The sequence below is a fragment of the Bos taurus genome, chromosome 10 (genome assembly GCF_002263795.3).
Source record: "Bos taurus isolate L1 Dominette 01449 registration number 42190680 breed Hereford chromosome 10, ARS-UCD2.0, whole genome shotgun sequence".
Classification (NCBI taxonomy): Eukaryota; Metazoa; Chordata; class Mammalia; order Artiodactyla; family Bovidae; genus Bos; species Bos taurus.
This window is the reverse complement of record NC_037337.1, coordinates 73,835,551-73,859,229: the sequence shown is the minus strand read 5'-3', so window position 1 is coordinate 73,859,229 and position 23,679 is coordinate 73,835,551. Positions and strand designations below refer to the sequence as shown.

The 23,679-nt window shown below is 38.3% G+C and overlaps 1 protein-coding gene and 1 long non-coding RNA gene across 4 annotated transcripts in view; one reads left to right on the top strand and one right to left on the bottom strand.

Annotated features, from left to right (window-relative positions):
- Window positions 1-4,389, top strand: part of LOC107132877 (uncharacterized) — a 29,223-nt gene extending 24,834 nt beyond the window's left edge. The window contains exon 2 of the long non-coding RNA XR_001501236.3: window positions 1,621-4,389. This is a non-coding gene — a long non-coding RNA (uncharacterized lncRNA). The remainder of the gene's footprint in view (window positions 1-1,620) is intronic.
- The window catches only part of HIF1A (hypoxia inducible factor 1 subunit alpha), a 44,856-nt gene extending 22,073 nt beyond the window's left edge, over window positions 1-22,783 (bottom strand). The window contains exons 1-4 of one of the 3 annotated variants that reach the window (NM_174339.3): window positions 22,470-22,783; window positions 1,650-1,840; window positions 1,136-1,281; window positions 964-1,048 (exon numbers count right to left, since the gene is read on the bottom strand). In NM_174339.3, the coding sequence (NP_776764.2) occupies window positions 964-1,048; window positions 1,136-1,281; window positions 1,650-1,840; window positions 22,470-22,504 (457 nt within the window). In that variant the 5' untranslated portion in view covers window positions 22,505-22,783. Of the gene's footprint in view, window positions 1-963; window positions 1,049-1,135; window positions 1,282-1,649; window positions 1,841-3,159; window positions 3,250-21,821; window positions 21,957-22,469 lie in introns of those variants that run through there. The other 2 variants (XM_024997270.2, XM_024997269.2) reach the window with 2 other exon arrangements.
- Window positions 22,784-23,679: the final 896 nt, after the last annotated feature.

The following is a 23,679-nucleotide window of genomic DNA, read 5'->3' as shown; positions in this document are numbered from 1 at the left end:
GTCAAAGCTATGGTTTCTCCAGTAGTCATGTAAAGATGTGAGAGTTGGACCATAAAGAAGGCTGAGTGTCGAAGAATTGATGCTTTTGAACTGTGGTGCTGGAGAAGATTCTTGAGAGTCTCTTGGACAGCAAGGAGGTCAAGCCAGTCAATCCTAAAGGAAATCGACCCTGAATATTCACTGGAAGAACTAATGCTGAAGCTCCAATACTTTAGCCACCCGATGCGAGGAGCATACTCATTGGAAAAGACTGTGATGTTGGAAACGATAGAAGGCAGGAGGAGAAGGGGACAACAGAGAAAGAGATGGTTGGATGGCATCACTGACTCAATGGACACGAGTTGGAGCAAACTCAGGGAGATAGTGAAAGACAATCTGGAGTGCTGCAATCCATGGGGTCACAAACAGTTGGACACGACTTAGCAACTCAACAACAACAACAAAAAATGCAAGGGCATCCGTAATATAATACTTTGTAACTGAACTATATAGTCTTCAATTATTATGAACAATCTAAGGGGTCAAATAAGCAGTTATGTTTTAAAATTTGGTTAACTTTTTCTTGGGCATTCGGAAGCTTGAACCCAAACTGGCACCTTAACTTTAATATTAAACTATGTAAAATCCTATTATTTGTATGACTGACTTCCTTGCCTTAATGTTAATATTAAATTAACTTACTTGGTCCTGATTTTTATTTATTTTTCCATTTTATTTTATCAAGTCTTATATCTCTATAATTATTTACAGAATTAGATGGGCTTTTTTCAAAACGTAGGTATTTTTATGAAATTCCTAAAAAATAGAATAACAGATATAACAAAGAACAGAGTAACATTTTATTAAACATGAAATGAAGTTTTGCCTTAGGTTAGTACAATAGCAAAATTTTAAGATTAGTGATAGTATCCAATTAAGTAAAATCACCTGTCACAATAAATCAAACAAAAAACTTCTTCTCACCATTTCTGTGTGTAAGCATTTCTCTCATTTCCTCGTGGTCACATGGATGAGTAAAATCAAACACACTGTGTCCAGTTAGTTCAAACTGTAAAAATAAACACATTTAAAAAATTAGACCTGTAACACAATCATAAACACATACAGAACAGCTCTTAATATGTGGGCATTTTACCTGAGTTAATCCCATGTATTTGTTCACATTATCAGAAATGTAAATCATGTCACCATCATCTGTGAGAACCATAACAAAACCATCCAAGGCTTTCAAATAAAAGCAATTCATCTGTGCCTTCATTTCATCTTCAATATCCAAATCACCTAAAAAAGGCACAAGAAGAAAAAATGGTTAAAATTTTATACTTAAATGATAGGAACAGAGACTAAATTTAGATTTGCCAGCTGCTTTTAATGATTATTTAAAGTAATGAAGCAAGACAAACCACTGAAAAGAGAAGAGTCATGTCATTAAAAGTAAGATAAATATAGGTAGGTAGGTAAGTATGGCAAGAGTAAAAGAGGGGGAGGGAGGCCAATATCTTAACATTCCTGACTGAAGCTTTAAAAGCAGGTAATAAAAAGGATATCATGTTAAAGAAGTGAGAGTATGACCACCTTCTAAAAGTAATTTCCAATTTACTTTTGATTTCTAATTTTTAGACCTATCGTGTCCTTGTAAAACAACTCACCAGCATCCAGAAGTTTCCTCACACGCAAATAGCTGATGGTGAGCCTCATAACAGAAGCCTTATCAAGATGCGAGCTTACATTATGGGGGAGTGGCAACTGATGAGCAAGCTCATAAAAAACTTCAGACTCTTTACTTCGACGAGATCTGGCTGCATCTCTAGACTTCTCTTTTCGACGTTCAGAACTTATCCTATTTAACCAAAAAGGAGCAGGAGAGGAAAAAAAGACAAATTAAAACGTCAGTTTGCCTTTGCTTGAATAAAATTCATTTTACATTTTTCTTACCACGAAAAGATTAGAAGATGCCACGTAACTGTATAAAGATTTATTCTACTACATAAATGTATTTTTCAAGACAGCTATACAATTTTTTGGATTACTATAGACAAAAGGAACTCTCACAAGAAGTCCAAGATAAAGCTCTTCATCTCTCCAAACCAAGTGTTTCCTCCCTGGCACATCAAATTGGACTGGATGTTTTTGATTTGGTCAAAACCTTACAAGTAGCCTGTATATCTAAAGCTGTACTTTCACAGCCATTCACAAGTAGTCTTAGAGCTTTCTTACTCTCTCCCCTACCACACGAGCAATACAGACTATAAGCTCTAGGAATTTACATTAGCATCTATAATCAGCTACTGTTTTCAGGTTGCTTACTCCCTTAGCAGTCCCTTATCTTTTCTGACACAAAAGGTACCAAATAAATGCAGGGGTATGGGAAAAAAAAAAGATGTGGCACAATACTAAAAATTTAAGAGAACAGGCCAAGAAAGATTACTGGTGAAGATGCATGCATGTGTGCTCAGTCGTGTCCGACTCTTTGTGACCCCATGGACTGTAGCCCACCAGGCTCCTCTGACCATGGGATTTTTCCAGGCAAGAATATTGGAGTGAGTTGCCATTTCCTTCTCCATGGGATCTTCCCGACCCAGGAATCAAACTTGAGTCTCCTGCATTGGCAGGTGGATTCTGTACCACTGAGCCACCTGGGAAACCCAAGAAAATTACTGAGGGTGTCAATATAATTATGTATCTTTAGGCAACTCTTCCAAGAATAAAACCAGTTAGAAAGATTTTCGTAAGTCATCCAAGCAGAACCATCTTTCTTTGCATCACTGTAGCATTATCTATTCCTCCTGACCCAGCTGAAGGTAGACAAGGCTAACCTGGTTCTGGCCTTAGCTGCTTCTTTAGTAGCTATTGTTTATTAATACCTACTACATGTCAAATATTATCCTGTACTACTTCTCTCAAAACAATCTGTAAATAGATTAAATATTATCCCTATTTTATATATTAGGAATCTGGGATTCATTAGGTTAAAAATAGCCATGCTGTAGCACACAGGATTTGAATGTAGGTGTTTTCTTATTTACTTTTCTGCTCTTCCACAAGGCTTTATCTTCTTAATGCAAAATGTGGCTTCTACCTCAAATAGCTGCTCTCCTATGACCCTCAACCTAATCCAATTAAGTCAATTATTTATTAAATGTTGAAAATAACCATTACCATTTACTAAGCACTGAGCAGTATGTTAAGGATCTTCCCAGCATTATTTCAGTTAATCTTCCTTATATTCTACGAACTAAGTACATAATTGCTTCCAGGTAAATCTCTTCGCCCTCCAGCAATCTGCAAAGCTACAAAGATTCAATCACAGAAGTAACATGCCCAAAAACAAGCAAGGTCCTCCTCAGAGTATGCTCCTGTTAAGCTGTATAATAAAAAGCGAAATTCTAGCATCTGCCTTGTGACAACAGTGGTGATAGTTTTAGCACTTGCTCAAGTTTGTGTGCTCATCTGACTTTTACACGTTCATAAGGCATGTGAATATTTGCTATTATTAGTAAGTGAACTTTGATAGAAAAAGTTCAATTCAAGCATCTAGATCAATTTAACTTGAGTATCTAGAGATTTAAGGTGAGCTATTAAAAAATATTACTACTTATAACTTGGTATTTGTGAATCAGGATTATCTCAATGCTGTAGAATTTTTTTAAAAAAACACAAAAATATATTACATGCTTAGGCTAACATGAAAATCTGACAATGTCCTCAGTCTAAAACTTCATTTTTTTATTTGCATTCACTGTTCTCATTGACTTTAAGTAGATGTTTTAAATGTACAATAATAAAAGTTTAACATCTCAGATACTGCTTCTCTCACTTCTTTACACTTATGGATTGGCAGGTAAGAGGCAGAAATGGCAGTGGGAAACAGATTCCTATCTGGTTCAAGTAAAATCAACAACAACAACAAAAGAGTGATAATCAATGATCTTATGATAAACATGGATATTGGTTCAAATGCCATATTTAGTCCAGGTAATCAGAATTTTACCAGAAACTTCCATCAGATTTACTAAGCCCTCTTTCATTTAATTACTCAACCAAATCTAAGCTACCAACAAATTACTGCCCAACTGAAATACTTGGTGAAAAACAAATCCTTATATTACATATTATATGCTTTTAAAGGGCATCTGATCAAGCTAACCATCATGATGCATTATCTCCATACTTTTAGAAATATTTGTATTGTTCAGAACTTTGAAGATAATGATTGTCCAAGATATGGCAACTAAGTTTATAAGACAAATCCATTACAAATGACAGTTTGGAAAAAACATTTAAAGGACAACGTATAAGCTAGTGAAGACTGTGAGAACAGGAATTTGAGCATTAGCCAAGTTTTTAGAAAAAAAAAAAAATAAGCCTTATCAAAAAAGTAATATGATACCTCAAGAGTTGACAAACCTAAGTTAGATGAAGAAGGTGATGAAAATCAGTATATCTTCTATTCATAATCAATCTAGACATAAAGCAATCAGGAGACCTGTAATAAAGATTTAATGAAGAAATTTATCTGGTGTTTTTCACATGTGACTATAGGAGCTCTTAAAACATTTCTCAGGTTAAAACTAAAACTTCCAAAACTCTTAATAAAGTTTCAGCATCTGAACTGCCCAGTTTCTTGTCTACTCACAGGAAGGCTCTTTTTATCAGGTCATACCTCATAGAATTATAGTACTTCTGGTAGAACATGGAGTCTAGGTTCCACAAAGGAGAATCCTGTACTATTTACTTACTTATTCTTAGATGGCACAATACAACTTTTGTAGACCAGAACAGGCAGATTTTTAGCATGCAAATAAGGGCACCGTTTTTCTCTAAATTATAAATTCCATCTATGTTGTTTTTATTAAGTACAGATCAAGTAAAGTTCTGCCATTAATATGTCTGCATAAGGTGCCATTCATAATCTGATAGTCATGCTAGAAATCAGTCAAGAGTACAGTAAAAATTCGGTCTTTTGAATAGTTTGCTTGCCCATTTCCATGACCATTTTAGAATCAATGTTTGAGTAAACCAGCAATACAGCTCAATCTTTGTGATACTCTAGTTTTCACATACTTATTATTTCATTATTTCATTATTATTTAACATACAGTACTGGACAAAAAGCTTACAGTTATACCTTCATATGATTTTGTATAGGAAATACATTTATAGCTACAGTCTTATTCAGTTTCTTGTGTACAGAGTTCATGAATAAGCAGTAGCCATTTTACAGAGAATGACAATTATTCTTCGGATTAGTAAGAATAAAAAATAATTGCATATGTTCATTCATCTGTATTGTCTACTAATTGCACAAGAAAGGCCTGTTGGCATTCCTAATTGTAAATGACTTTAAGAACTGAAGTTAGATCATAATCATTCAAAATGTTAACAGATGATCAGACATTTCTAATAAAGTTAATGTATAAATTTCTTAAAAATCAACTCTATTATTTGCTGCTTTAAATATTCTTTCTGACCTTGAAGGTACAAGTTGTTGTTTTGCACTTCTTGTGTAAGTATTTATATAAGATAGACATTCTGAAGTGAAATTCCATGATCTAAAGGATGTGGCATTTAAATTATCCTTTCCAAAACAGTCTGTTTCCATTTTTTTGTCTCTGCCAAACCACGAATGTGTGCATTTATTTGCCCATGTTTTCTGGGCATATTATTTCTGCGCATAATATATCAATATTATGGATCTTTTTTATCATTCTAATTTTTGCCAAGCTGTTAGGTAAAAATTGTGTATCTCACTGTTTTCACTGCCCAGTACTTCTTCATGTCTCCTCAGGTCAGAGGAAATACCAAGGAAATTTTCATTCTTTAGTTGGCATTTTGGCCTGCAGCTTTGAGTCTAAACATCTATACATGGTACATACTACGTACACATTGGTATTCTAAACGTTTTTCAACTATTAACTTATTTAACTTATTTAAACCTATATGCAGGTCAGGAAGCAACAGTTAGAACAGGACATGGAACAGACTGGTTCCAAATAGGAAAAGGAGTACACCAAGGCTGTATATTGTCACCCTGCTTATTTAACTTCTATGCAGAGTACATCATGAGAAACACTGGGCTGGAAGAAGCACAAGCTGGAATCAAGATTGCTGGAAGAAATATTAATAACCTCAGATATGCAGATGACACCACCCTTATGGCAGAAAGTGAAGAGGAACTAAAAAGCCTCTTGATGAAAGTGAAAGAGAGTGAAAAAGTTGGCTTAAAGCTCAACATTCAGAAAACGAAGATCATGGCATCTGGTCCCATCACTTCATGGGAAATAGATGAGGAAACAGTGTCAGACTTTATTTTGGGGGGCTCCAAAATCACTGCAGATGGTGATTGCAGCCATGAAATTAAAAGACGCTTACTCCTTGGAAGGAAAGTTATGACCAACCTAGATAGCATATACAAAAGCAGAGACATTACTTTGCCAACAAAGGTCCATCTAGTCAAGGCTATGGTTTTTCCAGTGGTCATGTATGGATGTGAGCGTTGGACTGTGAAGAAAGCTGAGCACCAAAGAATTGATGCTTTTGAACTGTGGTGTTGGAGAAGACTCTTGAGAGTCCCTTGGACTGCAAGGAGATCCAACCAGTCCATTCTAAAGGAGATCAGTCCTGGGTGTTGTTTGGAAGGAATGATGCTAAAGCTGAAACTCCAATACTTTGGCCACCTCATGCGAAGAGTTGACTCATTGGAAAAAGACTGATGCTGGGAGGAATTGGGGGCAGGAGGAGAAGGGGACGACAGAGGATGAGATGGCTGGATGGCATCACCGACTCAATGGACGTGAGTTTGAGTGAACTCTGGGAGTTGGTGATGGACAGGGAGGCCTGGCGTGCTGCAATTCATGAGGTCGCAAAGAGTTGGACACGACTGAGCAACTGAACTGAACTTAAATTATTATATCATCACTGTATTACAGATAATGGAACGTGAACAGTTTACCCAAGTTTACGTAGTTAATAAATGGTAAGCCTGTATTCAAATAAGCAGTCTGACTCTAGAAACCATGGTATTAAATAACACTAGACTATGCTGCCTCTCAGAAACTTATTTTAATTACCAAGATAAGTACTTATAAGTCCAGACCATTATTATAAAGTTCAAAATTGGTTTCCTTCACATCTCCAAAGACATAAAGGGGAGGTACAGGGATTGGCTTTGGAATTTAGAACCTGATCCTCAACTATTCAGAGGAACTCTTTTCTGGAGTCTGCTTGTAAATCCAAACTTCTAATCGAAAGGCAAGGCCTCTTTCTGCCCCACTAACTACCTCTTAAAGCAAAACAACTTTTAATTGGTACTGCCAACCACTAAGGGGAGAGAATCAGTTATCCAATCTACCTCATATACTCTCACTAGACTTTATTTTTAATTTGTACAAAGGAGTATCTCTGTACTTAATTTGAATATCTTGTTGGTGTTTTATTTGCATAACATTCAGCTCCCCAAAGTAAAACCAATCTGCATACATACTTCAGGAGATCTGGCCAGGCATAAGCCAATTTCCAAGATACCTTATTTACATAAAGTACCATGAGAGAAAAGATGTAGAGAATCCCCCCTGCCACCAAACACTTACTGAGCACTTACTATGTGCTAGGCACTGTGTACTGCTTTCACATACATACAATGCTTTCATTATATGTATTTAATTGTCATAATATTTTAGAGAACCAAAACACTAGATGGGAAGTGACCTTCCTGAACCTCAGAATAAACTTCATTCAAGAACTATTAATTCAACAAATATTTATTGAATATATATCAAGTACTATGCACTGTGTAGGAACTCGGAATATAGTGATAAGCAGAAGAGAACTCATGGAACATAGCCAGCCTCCCCCTTAGTCTACTAAAGTAGTTACTTAATGCAATATTCGCAAATGCCAGTCAAGGAGCATTGTAATTACCTGGGAAAGTCAACATTTCAAACTTCTGGGCTCTATCTTTGTAAATCTGATTCAGTAGATCTGAAGTAGAGCCCCCAAATCTGGGTTTTTTTAAACTCCCAGAATGTGCATTATACACAGTGAAATTTAGGAATCATTGACTGAACTAATCTTCACTGTCACATTCATTTAATGTTGCCCTCAAATTACTACCTCAATGATACTTTCAAAGTAAGAGCTCTGATATTATGTCCTTAAAATCCCATCAAATGTACACTTCACAAAGTCTAATTATTCAGGTGAAACCTTCCTTTAACTAGTTTTCCTGCCCATCTCTTCATCCTCATCATTTCCCACATTTCTTCAGCCACAGTGTAGTTACTCAGAAGCATAATACCTTATTCATTTCTGGCTCACTACTCTACTCTCTCTGCTGAGGTATCCTTCTCAATATGTAACTTGGTAAATTTATGTGAGAAACTCAAAATTCAATTCCATCATCATTTTGTCTCTGCATTCTGTCTTTCAAAACTGCTCCTCTCCCCTAGATCTGACCATTCTGGTTATTTAAATAGTCCCTTAACGGAGAAGGCAATGGCACCCCACTCCAGTACTCTTGCCTGGAAAATCCCATGGATGGAGGAGCCTGGTAGGCTGTAGTCCATGGGGTCGCTAAGAGTCGGACACGACTGAGTGACTTCCTTTTCACTTTTCACTTTCATGCATTGGAGAAGGAAATGGCAACCCATTCCAGTGTTTTTGCCTGGAGAATCCCAGGGACAGCAGAGCCTGGTGGGCTTCCGTCTATGGGGTCGCACAGAGTTGGACACGACTGAAGTGACTTAGCAGCAGCAGCATAGTCCCTTAAAGCTTCTTGGAGGCAGGAAACTGCCTCATTCATTTGTGTTCTTAGTAGGCAATGTGCACAAGTGGCTTTAGTACTTTGCCCAAATCTGCTATTTGATTTGACTTCAGCACTGAATTTGTGCTTTACCAGCACTCCTATGATCCTATAGATTACAATCATAATTAAACAGCATAACAATGTCAGCACTATGAACAAGGCATACTATTGGGATTTACTGTGATTATCCAGATATGCACTTTCAAATATAAGTAAGCATACTACACATAACTTAGAATGGGGGAAAAAGCTAAAAAAAAAAAAAAAAATTCACTAAGCAGTATTAACAGTGAATAGCACCAATATCATCACCAAGGAAGAGTAAGTGATCTCAACAGAGGAGAGATTTAGAGCACAGGCAGAGAGCTGAGAAACTAGAATACCAACTTGCTAAAAAGAAACTTGAAGTTTAAGATTACTTCCCTTATCACTGCAATCTATGTCAGGAAAATGCATGACATATAGTTAATGTTAACCACTTAAATCAACACCTTTATCACATTTATTTTATGTCATCCTAGGCCATCTGGAAACATGATAGCTGATTCACTTTGTTTTCTATATAATCTTTTCCAAGAGAGTCTTGTAATTATTATAATTCATGAAAATTTTCATTAAGTTGATTTCTAACCTCGTTTCCCCCCCCCCACCAAGGGAGGGTTACCCTTAGACAAGTATTTTGTATTTATTATTAAAAGTATTCTTATTATTCCTGGAGGAATAAATGGCTACCCACTCCAGTGTTCTTGCCTGGAGAATCCCAGGGACGGCGGAGCCTGGTAGGGTAGCACAGAGTCGGACACGACTGAAGTGACTTAGCAGCAGCAGCATAGCAGAAATTTAACAGGCTAGCCAGCAAATTTGAAAAATGAGAAAAACGTATTTTTAGTTATAACTACATATATATATATATATATCCCTAGCTATCTAGGTGGCTCAGTGGTAAAGAATCCGCCTGCCAATGCAGGAGACACAAGAGACCTGGTTTGATACCTGGGTCAGGAAGATTCCCCTGGAGTACGCAATGGCAACCTACTCCACTATTCTTGCCTAGAAAATCTCATGAACAGAGAAGCCTGGCAGGCTACAGTCCATGGGGTAGCGAAGAGTCGGACATCACTGAGTGACTGAGCATGCACGTACATACACACACCACAACTATGTTTGTCAGGCAGAACACTGAACTGAGTGAGCAGTAAAATTGCTGGGAGAACAAGATACAACTGCTGGGAATAAGAAGCTAGAGGTGATAACTCAATGATAAGTCAGTAATAAAGTGTGTGCACAGTAAAACCGGTAACTTTTCTTCAAAAAGATCAGAGCGTAATTAGGCTTTGCATGCGTGCTCAAGTAGTGTCCAACTCTTTGCGACCCCATGGACGGTAGCCTGCCAGGCTCCTCTATCCGTGGGACTTTTCAGGCAAGAATACTGGAGTGGATTGCCATTTCCTCCTCCAGGAGATCTTTCTGACCCAGGTATGGAACCCCTGTCTCCTGCATCTCCTGCACTGGCAGATGGATTATTTACCATGGAGTAAAGATGATTACATGAAAAATGTGACAATGGTGCAATGTTTTTTCAGTTCTCTGAAATAATTTTTTATAAGTCAGTTCTGAAAACTCTTTAATCAATGTCACAAACATCAAAGCATCAAGATTCACTCTCCGTAACAGCTGTGATTTAACAGCTTTCCCAAAATCATATCACCTACTCTACCACTCTTCTCCCTTTGCGTTACCTCCCTTCTCACCTTGTAAATTCCTTTCCATTTCCCTTATCATATGCTTTCTGATAGTAACAGAACTGAGACTGGTAATCAAGGTCAGTGACATTAAACTTTACACATGCGTATATTCAAAAAAACGTGTCCTTTTTATTATCTTTATTTATTTGGGTTTTCTTTAACTCAGCAATATTTTATATAAATATTTTATAGGTCTTGCATCTCTTTTTGCCAAATTTATCCCTAAGCATTTCATAATTATAATTTTTAAATGGTATTTTAAAATTTAATTTTTGATTCTTTGTTAGTTTATAGGACAAGTAGAAAGAAAAATCGGTAAGGATATAGAATTAAAAAAAAATTTTTTTTTTGATGTGGAGCATTTTTAAAGACTTTGTTGAATTTGTTACAATATTGCTTCCATTTTATATTTTAGCTTTTTAGCCCTCAGGCATGTGGGATCTTTACTCTCTAACCAGGGATCGAACCTACAATGCCTGCATTGGTAGGTGAAGTCTTAATCACTGGACCACCAGGAAAGTCCCAGAAAAATGTTTCTTTAATTATTTGCTTAAAATATAACAAGATACATTTCTCATATAGGAGGAGGAAAACACATGTATCAGAACAAAGGTATATACACAGAAATCATATCCTGAAGATTTTTCCTATTAGTTCTAAACCCTGACCATGATGAAGTTTCTGAAAATAATGACAAAAGAGAAGCTCTTCTGAAGCCTTGGCTTGATTCTCCACCTACACTAATCCATCCTGTCCAATGTTACAAAATAAATTTTCAACTAACTCTCTGATCCTGTTTGTCTATAAAAAGAGGATAAATAACACTATTACTAAGCAGCAGCTTTCAGATTCCACCTAGGAATAATGCCCCTGTATTTAATATGGCCTATGCCATTCCACAAATCAGAACTTAACATAGAATTTTTAAATTAAAATATAAAGAAATTTAAGGATGTTTTTACTTAGGAATAGAAGAAAGAGACGCAAGTACCTTCAGATATTTGAAAAGGATGTCATACAGAAGGCAGATTTATGCAATTATGCAATGTATGCAGTTTCAGAGAGTAACAAGTGGGAGTTAACATGGCAGGCTTTGCTCAATAGAGTGAAAGTAGTGCTGAAGGTAAACTCTGAGAATTTCAGGTTTTTATTCTTATTTTGGTGGCAATGTAAGAAAAAAGGGGAAAAAGCATGTTCTGGATCATCTAGAAGATCTCTATAAGGTCTCTATTCTTGCTACAAACCTTCTATGTTTGAGGTTGCTATGTTTCTGATCAAATTGGTACCAAATAATCACTAAAAGGAACAGGGTTACATTTTTAAATCTGGTATAATCATGTTGAGGTCACATGCATTGGAGCAGGAAATGGCAACCCACTCCAGTGTTCTTGCCTGGAGAATCCCAGGGACGGGGGAGCCTGGTGGGGTCTATGGGGTCGCACAGAGTCGGACACGACTGAAGCGACTTAGCAGCAGCAGCAGCAGCAGGCACTTCTCAAAGGTTTACAAGTATTACTTTGCTCCAAAAGAGATCTAAACATTAGTTGGTATTGAGAAATATTGGGATAAAGAACTTTCTAACATTTAAAGCTGCAAAAATGTGCTTTTCGTGTCTCTAAGAAAATTCTTCGGCTCCAAAATCACTGCGGACAATGACTGCAGCCACGAAATTAAAAGACAATTGCTCCTTGGAAGAAAAGCTATGACAAATCTAGACAGCGTATTCAAAGGCAAAGAAACTACTTTGTCAACAAAGGTCCGTCTAGTCAAAGCTATGGCTTTTTCCAGTAGTCATGTATGGATGTGAGAGTTGAACCATAAAGAAAGCTGAGCTCTGAAGAACTGATACTTTTGAACTGTGGTGTTAGAGAAGACCCTTGAGAGTCCCTTGGACTACAAGGAGATCAAGCCAATCTAAAGGAAATCAATCCTGAATAATCATTGGAAGGACTGATGCTGAAGCTGAAGCTTCAATACTTTGGCCACCTGATGCAAAGAGCGGACTCACTGGAAAAGACCCTGATGTTGGGAAAGATTGGGGGCAAGAGGAGAAGGGGGCAACAGAAGATGAGATGGTTGGATGGCATCACTGACTTAATGGACATGAGTTTGAGCAAACTTACGGAGATAGTGAAGGACAGGGAAGCCTGGCATGCTGTAGTCTATAGGGTTGCAAAAAGTCAGACATGACTGAACAACTGAACAACAAAGAAAATTCTCAGAGTAGATTGGCAAATTTGTAAACACAATTATAGAGGATATTCCTATGATGGTTGATATTAAATTAATAATACTTAAATCCTAAAGTCAATTATTTTGCAAGAATCTCAAACCTAAAATCACACTGTACTAAAAAATAAAAGATGGAACACATAATAAATGAATCAATTAACACCAAAAACTGAATATTTAACTATGGCCTGAGCCATCAACAGTTCACTTCTCTGCTTAACAAATAAGATGCACAAATATCTGCTGAATAAATGAATGTGCAATAATCTGTAGGCCATGGTGCTTAGGTATTAAGAGTAGTGGTCTAGGGCTGAAAAAAATTTTTGAACCACTGAAATAAATCAATTCATTATCCAAGAAAATATCCCTTCCTCCACTCCTAATGAAGGCTCTACTGATTTGAAACATAACATTTAAACATTTTAGCTATGTTACTGCAAAGGTAGGCAATTTCCAACTCTTCTCTGTAAACAGACTAAATAGACATTTAATGAAATTTTGACCCCCAAAATGCATGGAAAAGTAGGCTTTCTTAATTTTCCATCCTCTAACAACCAAATAAATAAACTTCAGAGTATTTTTCTTCCTTTACTATTACCACTGTAGAAAATGATTATTTAGAATGTCTGTACAAAAAAGTATGTCCATGTAATTTTCAAAGGCCAAACATTGATAGAAAAATACCAATGTAGAGGAAAAGCAGCACTAACTATTCTTACCACTATTATAAGTTCACTGATGGTTTCGCTCAAAAGGACATCAGCCTTTGTCAGATTGTCCTAAAGAAGGCTTGACGGATTCTAAATAATACCATGAGATTTCAGGGAAGTGGAACTCTTCTGAAAACAACTTAATAAATATAACTGTATGAATACAATTATGGTTCCCAGTTTATTAAGCCCTTACTTTATGCCAGAACTGTTTTGAGTGCTCCACATGGGTTAATATCTTGTTTGTCCTCACAACAATCCAATCAGGCAATTATTCTTATCCTAATTTACATATGAACAAAGTGAGCCCTAGAGAGGTAAAGCAACTTGTGCGAGATCACACAACTGAAGGAGCAAAGCAAGCAGCCAGCCTCTAGAGCCAAAGCTCTTAGCCAGTAGTCAGTCATTATGACATTTCTCTTAAAGAAATGAAATGAAAACCCTAGTCCAGAGAAGAGATTTTAAGCTTCCCCAAAGGCACACAGCAAGAACAGTTGTAGACTGAGGAGGCTTGAAAAAAGACTCTGTGGCATATGAATTCAGGCACTTTGCAACAAAAACCTATAGCTCATTCATTAGGATACCAGCACTGATCAAGAGTCCTTTATAAAGAGATAATTAATAATCTACATCAAGGCAATCAAATAATATACAAAACGATATTTGACTCATGTAATCAGAGAACTCCACTGACATAGTTAAAAATAATGGTCCAAGCAGGGCAAACTGGAATTCATCCAGGAGACTGATATGTAGATATGTAGATACTAGAAGACAGAGGGAGTTTTTCTTCTTTTTCCTTTTTATCCTCACAAACTGTATGGAGGCAAGCATGGGAATGCTTAGTGGCCATATTTCATACCATATTAATAGAATGTCGGTGGCAGAATGAGGCAACATGCAAATCAAGCAAAATATAAACCAAGTAAAATTCAAGAGAAAGCCTGAGATGACATTTTAAGGACATCACTTAAGATACTGGGTCTAGCTGTCCCTTAAACCAAAGCCAAATTGTGTGAGCTAGTAACAGCCTCCCCATCGAGCCTCCGAAACTAGTTTGAGCTGTGTTTCATCACTTGCAATAAAAAGAATCCTAATATACTAACAAACAGCCAGTGTTTCATCTTAAAAACAAACTTTAATGATGATCAAGTATAAGAAAAGGGCACTCTCAAATACTGCTAGAGAATATAAACTGATCTAAACTTACTAGATGTTTAGAGTAGATTGTAAGAAATGTTTGCTAAAGATGAAACAAAAGTAGATATCTTCCACATTTACCTAGCTGATTTTCCACAACCATACACATATGCGTCTTAGTAATATAAACTTTTAATTTGGTGTTCTGCATATAGGAAAGTACCTGATGGCTCTGTCAGTAAGGACTCCACCAGCAATGCAGGAGACCTGGGTTTGACGCCTGGGTGGGGAAGATGCGTTGGAGAAGGAAAAGGCAATCTACTCTAGTATTCCTGCCTGGTGAATCCCAGGGACAGAGGAGCCTGGTGGGCTACAGTCCATCAGGTTGCAAAGAGTCAGTCGTGACTGAGCAACTAAGATACACACACACTGCATATATAGAATTAGTTTTTAAGATATCTTAAGATAGGGTATTGAGTTATTTTCAAGGCTTGGACATGTTGCTGCTGCTGCTGCTAAGTCGCTTTAGTAATGTCCGACTCTGTGCGACCCCTGAGACGGCAGCCCACCAGGCTCCCCCGTCCCTGGGATTCTCCAGGCATGTTACATAGCTATATTTATTAACACAGTGTGTTTTCTGATCTGGTATTAATCAATTCAGTTCAGTCACTCAGTCACATCAGACTCTCTGTGACCCCATGGACTGCATGCAGCACGCCAGGCTTCCAGTTCATCACTAAACTCCTGGAGCCTGCTCAAACTCACGTCTATCGAGTTGGTGATGCCATCCAACCATCTCATCCTCTATCGTCCCCTTCTCCTCTGGTATTAATAAACAGCATAAATATTTAAGTGACAAAAAAATTAAAACTCAAGATTCAAGAATGTTCTAAAGTAGCACAAGAGATGCAGATGCCCCAGCATAAGAAAAATTCCTATGAAAAGAGCAACATGGAAGAGCAATGATGACTTTCAAAAAATCCTCTTAAACTCATTCTCTGCTTTCTTTGTTCACTCAGTTATTCTCATTGTTTATTTATTCATTCAAATACTTATTAAGAGGTCACTGGATACCAGTAATCTCTTTTACATTACAAGTTTCAAGTTAGGTCTATTTGTGACCTTGTTCATTGAAACGTTTCCATTTCACAACTGAAAAAAAGAGGAAGGAATCACTTTAAAGAAATTTGCTTAGCATCTGAATTCTCAAGAAAAGATCTATAAGATCTATATGTAAGAACAGAAATACACTCAACTCAAAGATTTAAACGTTCTGCCTTTAAACTTTATGTTTACCACAGTATGATTCATTTGGAAAAATAAATTCTCACAAACTATTAGAAAAAGTGGAGAAGCACATGGAAATGTCACTAATAAGGGGAAACTCAATATTAACTAGTAGTCATTTTAAATACTGTAACTTCAAAACCAATAGGTAGAACTACAGTAGAACTACAAGAACTACAGTGAGTTATATTCCATTACTAAATTCTGTCCCATTTACGAAACAATAAATTTTGAAAATTATACTTGGGAATAATCTTTATGTTTAATATTATAACCAAGTAAAATTTTAAATGAAGACACTCATAACAGGTGAGATCACCAGAGCAAAGAAAACATAACATCTAGAGAATAGTTTTCTAATAAAAGTAAGTCACTTCAATTATTGGTTTAAGTACTTTAAAACAAAGTTACTAATGAAATGGGGCTTTAGCAACAATGTAACAGGTAGAGACCATTTTAAACACTAAATACTTCTCTGAGAAAGTACTGGTACATCAAATCTTTCAAAGTCACTAGAAAAACTTAATTCTCTTTTCACAGATGCTTAACCTCACTTCTGATAAAGCTTCTAGTGGCAACTGTTCTCGGTTGTTTTAAGTTGGTTAATTATCCACAAACAAACCCTTAAAAACACAACCACTTCAACATATCCATTACGATGGCTACTGTCATAAAAACAAAAGAATAACAAGTGTTGGGAAGGATGTGGAGAAAATAGGAACCCCTGTGCACTGTAAGTGGAAACGTAAATGGTGCGGCCACTGTGGAAAACAGTATAGGCAGCGCCTTAAACAATTTAAAAGAAGAGTTACCACATAATCCAGCGATCTACTTATGGGTATATATACAAAATAACTGAACACAAGATCTCCAAGAGATATTTCCACACCCATGTTCATAGAGTCACTATTCACAATGGTCAACAAGTGGTAGCAACTGATAATAGAAATTTTCACGTATTGACGTATGAAGAAATCATTCTGGCTGTACATGAGTTAACTTAAATTTTATGCTAACTAGAACAGACTGTGGTTTACCAAATATACACTGTACATATGCTTCAGTTATTTAAAAAAACAAAGGGGGGGGGGCACACTGACCAGAAGTATGATTTCAGTTCTTCATTTTGCCTTGTGCTTGTTTTTTCATCTTTCCTTGCTCTTTACCATTTGCTTTCTATGGTAAATGGTGTTTTCTTTCATCCACTGATTTAAAAGTTATGTCTATTTTTGTTCTACAAGTGATTTCTTCAATTAAAAAATATATTTGGGGGAAAAAAAGATTAAATGCCTCCCTTTGGGATGCCAAAGCTGGTACTTCTTGGATGATAAGACTCCCTTCCCAGGTGCCAAGGCCATACTGACTGGCTGTGTACATGCTGATCTGTTGTGGTTTTTTTTTTTTTTGAAACCTTGTATCAATGTATCCCTATTGTTCTGACAAGACATAAACTGTGCTGAAACCATGCTTCCCCAGAGCAATTTCTCAGAGTAATCTAGGAGGCTGTCTTCTGGGCTACAGTCCTCAGTTTGGTTCAAAGAAAACCTTTTTCTATTTCTATTATAGATTGTTTATTGATTATTTTTGTCAATATTATCTAAGTGTCCACTGAAAGATGAAAGGATAAACCAAATGTGTTATACATTATTCAGCCTTAAAAAGGAAGAAAGTTTTCACACATGCTACAACATGGGTGATCTTAAGGACATTATATTAAGTGAAATAAGTGAACTGAAAATTTCTCAGTTGTGTCCGACTCTTTGTGACCCCATGGACTGTAGCCTGCCAGGCTCCTCTGTCCATGAAATTCTCCAGGCCAGAATACTGGAGTAGGTAGCCATTTCCTTCTCCAGGGGATCTTCCCAACCCAGGTCTCCCGCATTGCAGGTGAATTCTTTACCATCTGAGCCACCAGGGAAGCCCCAGTGAAATAAACCAGTCACAAAATGACAAAAATTGTATGATTCTATTTATAAGAGGGATTTAGTAGTCAAACTCAAAAAAACAGAGCAGAATGATGGTTGCCAGAAGGTAGGAAGAGGGGGAAATTGGGGATAGTTGTTTAATAGTTAGAGTTTCAATTTTACAAGGTGAAAAATTCCGGAGATTGGTTATACGACAATGTGAATATACATAACACTACTGAGTTGTACATTTAGAAATAGTTAAGATGGGAAATTTTATGTTGTTTTTTAAAACCACAACTTAAAAAAACCCCTAATCATTTTAAAAGTTATGGGAGAAAAATGTCGTATGAGGTAATCACTTATAAATGTTTTTATATAATTAATTTTATATTTTTTCTAAAAGAATCATATCTGGCAAAGATATGTTTATTATTTTTTACTGCAGAAAACACAACTTTTAATATAAAACTCAATGCACATACAAAATACTTAATTTTTTGATGCTCTAAGAAACAGAGATACAATTATTTTTAAAATCCCAAGGCCTATAACAAATTTAAAAATTATCATTATACTTTTACCAAAAATAGTGAGCAACAAGAAGATTGGCTTATCTAAGTTTCAAATTCTTTTTTCTAACCCTCTAGTTAAGCAGAAAACATACACAACACATACATCACAAACAGCAGAAGGCTGAGTATAAAATCCACCAACTTGGATAATCAGTCCCAATGTTTACAAAAGAAAAAAGAGAAAGAAAGAAACAAGGGGAAAAAAGAGCATTCTTCTTATGAATTAAAATCAGTTTCTTAATAGAAAACTAACCCAACAACACATTTAAGTCAGTATTTTCTCCTACTTGGAAAATCAGACCTATGTTAATAATCTTAGACAAGGAAAGAATATAGTACTTTAAATATCTAAATGTTTTAAAATTATATTTTAAGAGGACAAGTCTATACACAAGCACAATAATCTAACCCAAATCTTTAACACCCATGCATGGTAAGGTTTTTACTTTACCACCAAACATAAAGACTGTTATAAGCTCTTCTGAAAAAAAGTCAGTTGAGAGACTAATCCCTCAGCCTTCTACACACCATTCCTAACATACAACAATAGAATGTCACCACAAAATCTTTACCTTGAGCCCAAACCCCAATAGAGCTGCAAAGACAGTGAACCTCAATAGGTAGAAAGACTGGATATTATCTAAACTGCACAAAATGCTTCGTAGTGGACTACAGTAATGAACTACCACACTTAATCTAAAACAACGTGGTAGTTCAGTAAACACATATATGTGGAAGAGTGCACTAATATAAATATTATACAAATTGAGCTACAAAAACCAGTTAAATAATACAGACTTTAAGCCTTGCCTTGAGATAAAGCCAATGATCTTACCTCTGGACAAATTCATAAGTAAAGGACAGTTTTTCTACTATGTAGACTCATATGTTTTACCACACTTATTTTATCAACTCATCATATTTAGGAAATATTAATATTTACAAAACTGTCTACTCCAAACTGGCATCAAGACAAAAAAAAAAAAGGTTTGTTACTGCCATTTGTAAGACTGCAGTGCCTTGCACATACCCTGCTAAAATGAACTGTCTGACTAGTATATGTGATTATGACTCCAGTCTCTGAAGTCCAGAGAAAATTTTTAGTAGCCTATTTGGGGAGGAAACAAGGGGGTAAGGAAATGTGAAAAAAAGGGGGCCTATGGTAGACACTAGATTAGATGCTCAAGAATACTTGATGCTAGATGCCAACATAATTCAGGTACTGTTTTAACTAAAAAGAATCCCTTTAGACTTCTAGGTCCAATGACAGTCTTTTCATTTTTAGGAAATAAAAGAAAGTAGGGAGAAGAGGACATAACACAAATAGCTGGAAGGACTTGCAAAACAAACAAAAAAGTGTTTAAGTGTTGTGGAAGTTCAAATTAAAACTTTAACAAGTAACATCTACTTTCAAGTATATAATGTTAACCAAGACTCCTAAACCAAACACTAGGCATTATCTCATTTAATCTTCTCAATAACCACTAAGATGGCTGCTATTATTATCATCATTTCAAAAGAAGGAAATAGGCTCAGAAGCATTCAGTAATAATAACTTGCCCAGGCTCACAAAGCTAACAAGTAAAAAGCTGGACTCAGAGGTGTCCGGTTCAAATCTTAAGCTCTTAACCAGCAGGCAACCTCTTCAAAGAGGAAATCAAAGTAAAACTGTAACAAGAAAAATGTTCACTAGTGAATGAGAGGTTCTTGATTTTTAATGACCAAAGTTAAGAAGTTAAGGAATATCCATTCTCAGAGATTTTACTTTAATGATACAGCTATGTTTTGAAAACTCTGAAGGAATCTGCCCTGAAACCTAAAAGAGAACAATGAACCTCTTGACATTCCACTGAAATCTAAAATTCAATATTAATGTGCTATTAAATCCAATCCCTGTTACTAAGCAGTCAATGTGAAATTTCCTATGGGAAATCTATTATAACCATACCCAACTTCTGTTCTGATTTCTAATCCTTTAGCTTTTGAATTTCCTAGCCCTCCTTTAAAAAAAGACAAATTTGTCTCCCCCACCTGCTCATTTAGTGGAAAAATTCTAAGGAGAAAAATCTCTGCCCCTCGATCTCCCAGTTTTCTTTTTTAAAAGTTTTTAAATTGTTAGTTAGAAAAGGATTTAAAAAAAGACCTCTTTAACAAACAGCACCTATAAGTTGTTGAGTACCATTTTTGTGTTTAACTTAATTTACCAGTTATAACAACTTCTGTAATAAGAAACATTAAATCCAATTCAAGTTTATGCTAAATTTTCAAATGAGAATATTTTGCAAATAAATGGGACTGAGGAAAATTAAGAACTGGTTTAGACTTGGGAGTGAAGCACAGTAGGTAATTAATTCATTTATATTAAAGCTGCTTATGCTCGTCTCAACTTATGAACTGCAAAGAAGATACAAGTACAATAAGGCATACAAAAAGGGACTGAATGGTGCATAACTTCATGTACAATGTTAAATATGTTTTAGCACTAAGGACAGAATATTGACAATACACTGAGGTGATGTGCCTTAGGTTTACAGCAGCCTCATCATTTCATCAAAAGCCTGGTAGTCACCTCTACAAAATTAATTAATTCCTGGCAACTCTTGGAATTAGGTCTAGATCTGTTTACTCACTTTTTAAATTTTATACACGCTTTCTCTGGTGTATACAAACTGAGAACTTATCATTCTATTAGAGAAAGACCAAAAAAGAAGCCACAAAATCGCAGGAACATAAACAAGTTTATCTTCTGCTGATACTGATTAGGGCACTTAATCTGTCCCAGAAGAGTGCAAGGACTTAACAGTAAAGCCAGCCTACTAACCAGAACTCTTAGCATAAATCTTCAATTCCTTAAAATAATTTCCTCAAAGGTTAAAATACCAGAGTGGACCAAAAGGTGGGGGGACACGGCGGGGGGTCGGGGTGCGGGGGGGGGGGCACTTAATTCCACTGGTTGGACTCACAATTCTTAATCCTATAATGTACCAGTTAAGACTCAAACTTTGAGGTGTTTTTAAAACTTGCATTAAGTTCTAACAAGATGGTTATTTATTTACTTCGCGTATATTTTAATATACCTCAATTTCAGAAAAATCAGTCGGGTCAATCTAAAAACTTCGTAACATTTTAGTGCTACATTTCATTTGCTCTGATCATATATCTATATACGCCGCCCCCCCCCCGAACCTCATTAAAAGTGTTTGCCTGAATTTAGCCATCCGCTACGTTTTCACTAAGATATTTTCAAGAATGAATGAAACATATAATTCACTTATAACATCTGGGCTCTCATGACAGGTGATAGAAACACAGGTATCCAATTCTGATATTCTCATTAAAATGTTACTATTTCTCAAAATTCCCGTTACTCCGAGTCTTGCTCTAGGCAAGTTTTTCAACGCGATTAAAACAAAACCAAACCAAACCTGCACGTGCAAACGAAAAAGTTAGCATCCCAGGCCATCGCGGCAAATCCCTAATGCACAAAGGCAAAGTCACCCGCCTGGCCGGACAACCGCAGAGCAAGATCTCACCCAACCAACCACGCGAGCTCCTAGGTCGGAAACCCAGGGCCCCGAACCCATACCGAAGCCAGGACCTGCGTGCAAGGGCCGCCCCGGGGCCGAGTTTTCAATGGAACAGGAGAGGATGGGGGCGGGAAGGAGCGGAAGCTCGGGTGCAAGTGGCGGCGACCAAGCTGCGGCTCATTTCTCTTCCCGGGGTTTTCAGGCTGGGGGAAGTCCACCCGGAGCAGGGCACGCGGCAGGCTGGGGGTTTGAGGCGGGCAGGGAGGGCGATGCGAGGCCCGGGCTGCCGGGAAAGGAGGCGAGCAGGGCCCAGCCCCCGGCCCCCGGCCCCTGAAAGCACTTTAGACGCGTCTCCCACCCCCACGACAAGATGGCGACGTGGACAGTGGGGAGCCGGGCCGGCGAGGCTGGGGGAGAAAGAGAGGAGGGGAGAGAAGCAGAAACAAAAAGGCGGCCCCCCGGAACGCGGAGGCCGGCCCGCGAGCCCCCGGCGGCGGGCGGGGGCGCCGGGGGGAGAAGGCGGCCGGCGGAGGGGAGTGGGCTTACTTTTTCTTGTCGTTCGCGCCCCCGGCGCCCTCCATGGTGAATCGGTGCCCGCGATGCCTTCACGGCCCGCGGCCCCCAGGCTCGCTCCGGCCTAAGCGCTGGCTCCCTCCACACGCGGGGAGGGGAGAAAAGGCACGTCCAGAGGTGGGGGGTGCGAGGCGGGAAACCCCTCGTGAGATCAGAGGAGGGAGAGCAGACGGCAATCGCAGAGGTCCAACTCCGGCTCCGAAGAGCCTCCCCAGGGGCAGCTTGTCAGGGCCCGAGCCGACGCACTGGCCAAAGCGGCGGCGAGGGCGATCCTCGCGTCCCCTCAGACGAGGCGGTTCTGTGCACTGAGGAGCTGAGGCAGCGGCAGGGGGCGGGCAAGGGCGGAGGCGCGCTCGGGGGCGCGCGCGCGGAGGGGAGTGTTGGGGGCGCGCGCCCCCGCGGAGCCCGGCGCGCGCTCACGCAAGCCCGCCTCACCTGAGGGGGAGGCGGGTTCCTTGAGAGCCAATGGCGAGGGACGCAGGCGGCCAGTCCCCACCCCAGCCCACGTCTGTCTCAGCCAATCAGGAGGCGGTCAGCTGAGGCACAGCTGGGACGCGCTGCCGCGCTCACGTGCTCGTCTGTGTGCCGCTGCGGAGGCAAGAGAAAGGAGATGGGGTGCGGCCAGACTGGGTCTGGGGACTCTGCGCCTTCTCCTAGAGAAAGCAGTGGCTGGCTTTGGGGGGCGCTGCTGAGAAGGGATTTCGGTGTTTGGGTCTCAAGCCTGCCTCACACTTCCTGCTGTCGGTGCAGCAAGTCTCCAGCTCTCTTTCTTTTCGGCAGCTGTGCTGTGCAGAGTTGCCGCCCGCTCTTCCAAGTCCCAGTTCAGAAAAGCAGACTTGCGTCGTGGCAGCAAACCCTGGTCCTTCTAGTCAGATGTGTTACAGTGGGGTCTTTCTTGCCAGGTTACCCAACCAAGCCATGTCACCGACCGCACCCTTTGCCATGTAACACTAGGGTACTCTCTTTATCTCTTTATTAAGTTTCTCTGTGATGAAGTTTGATTCCTGAGTAAATACGAATGCAAATATAAAATAAACAAGCTCCTCTTGCTGTAAGCCTCTCAAGGGGAGTAGTTAAGGCAGCAGGAACTCAAAATCTGAAATTATTTTAAGCAATACAAATAGGCGTAAGTGACTTTAATAAAAGTATAAACCTGAATTTCAAGGTGGGGGGAGTAGGAAAA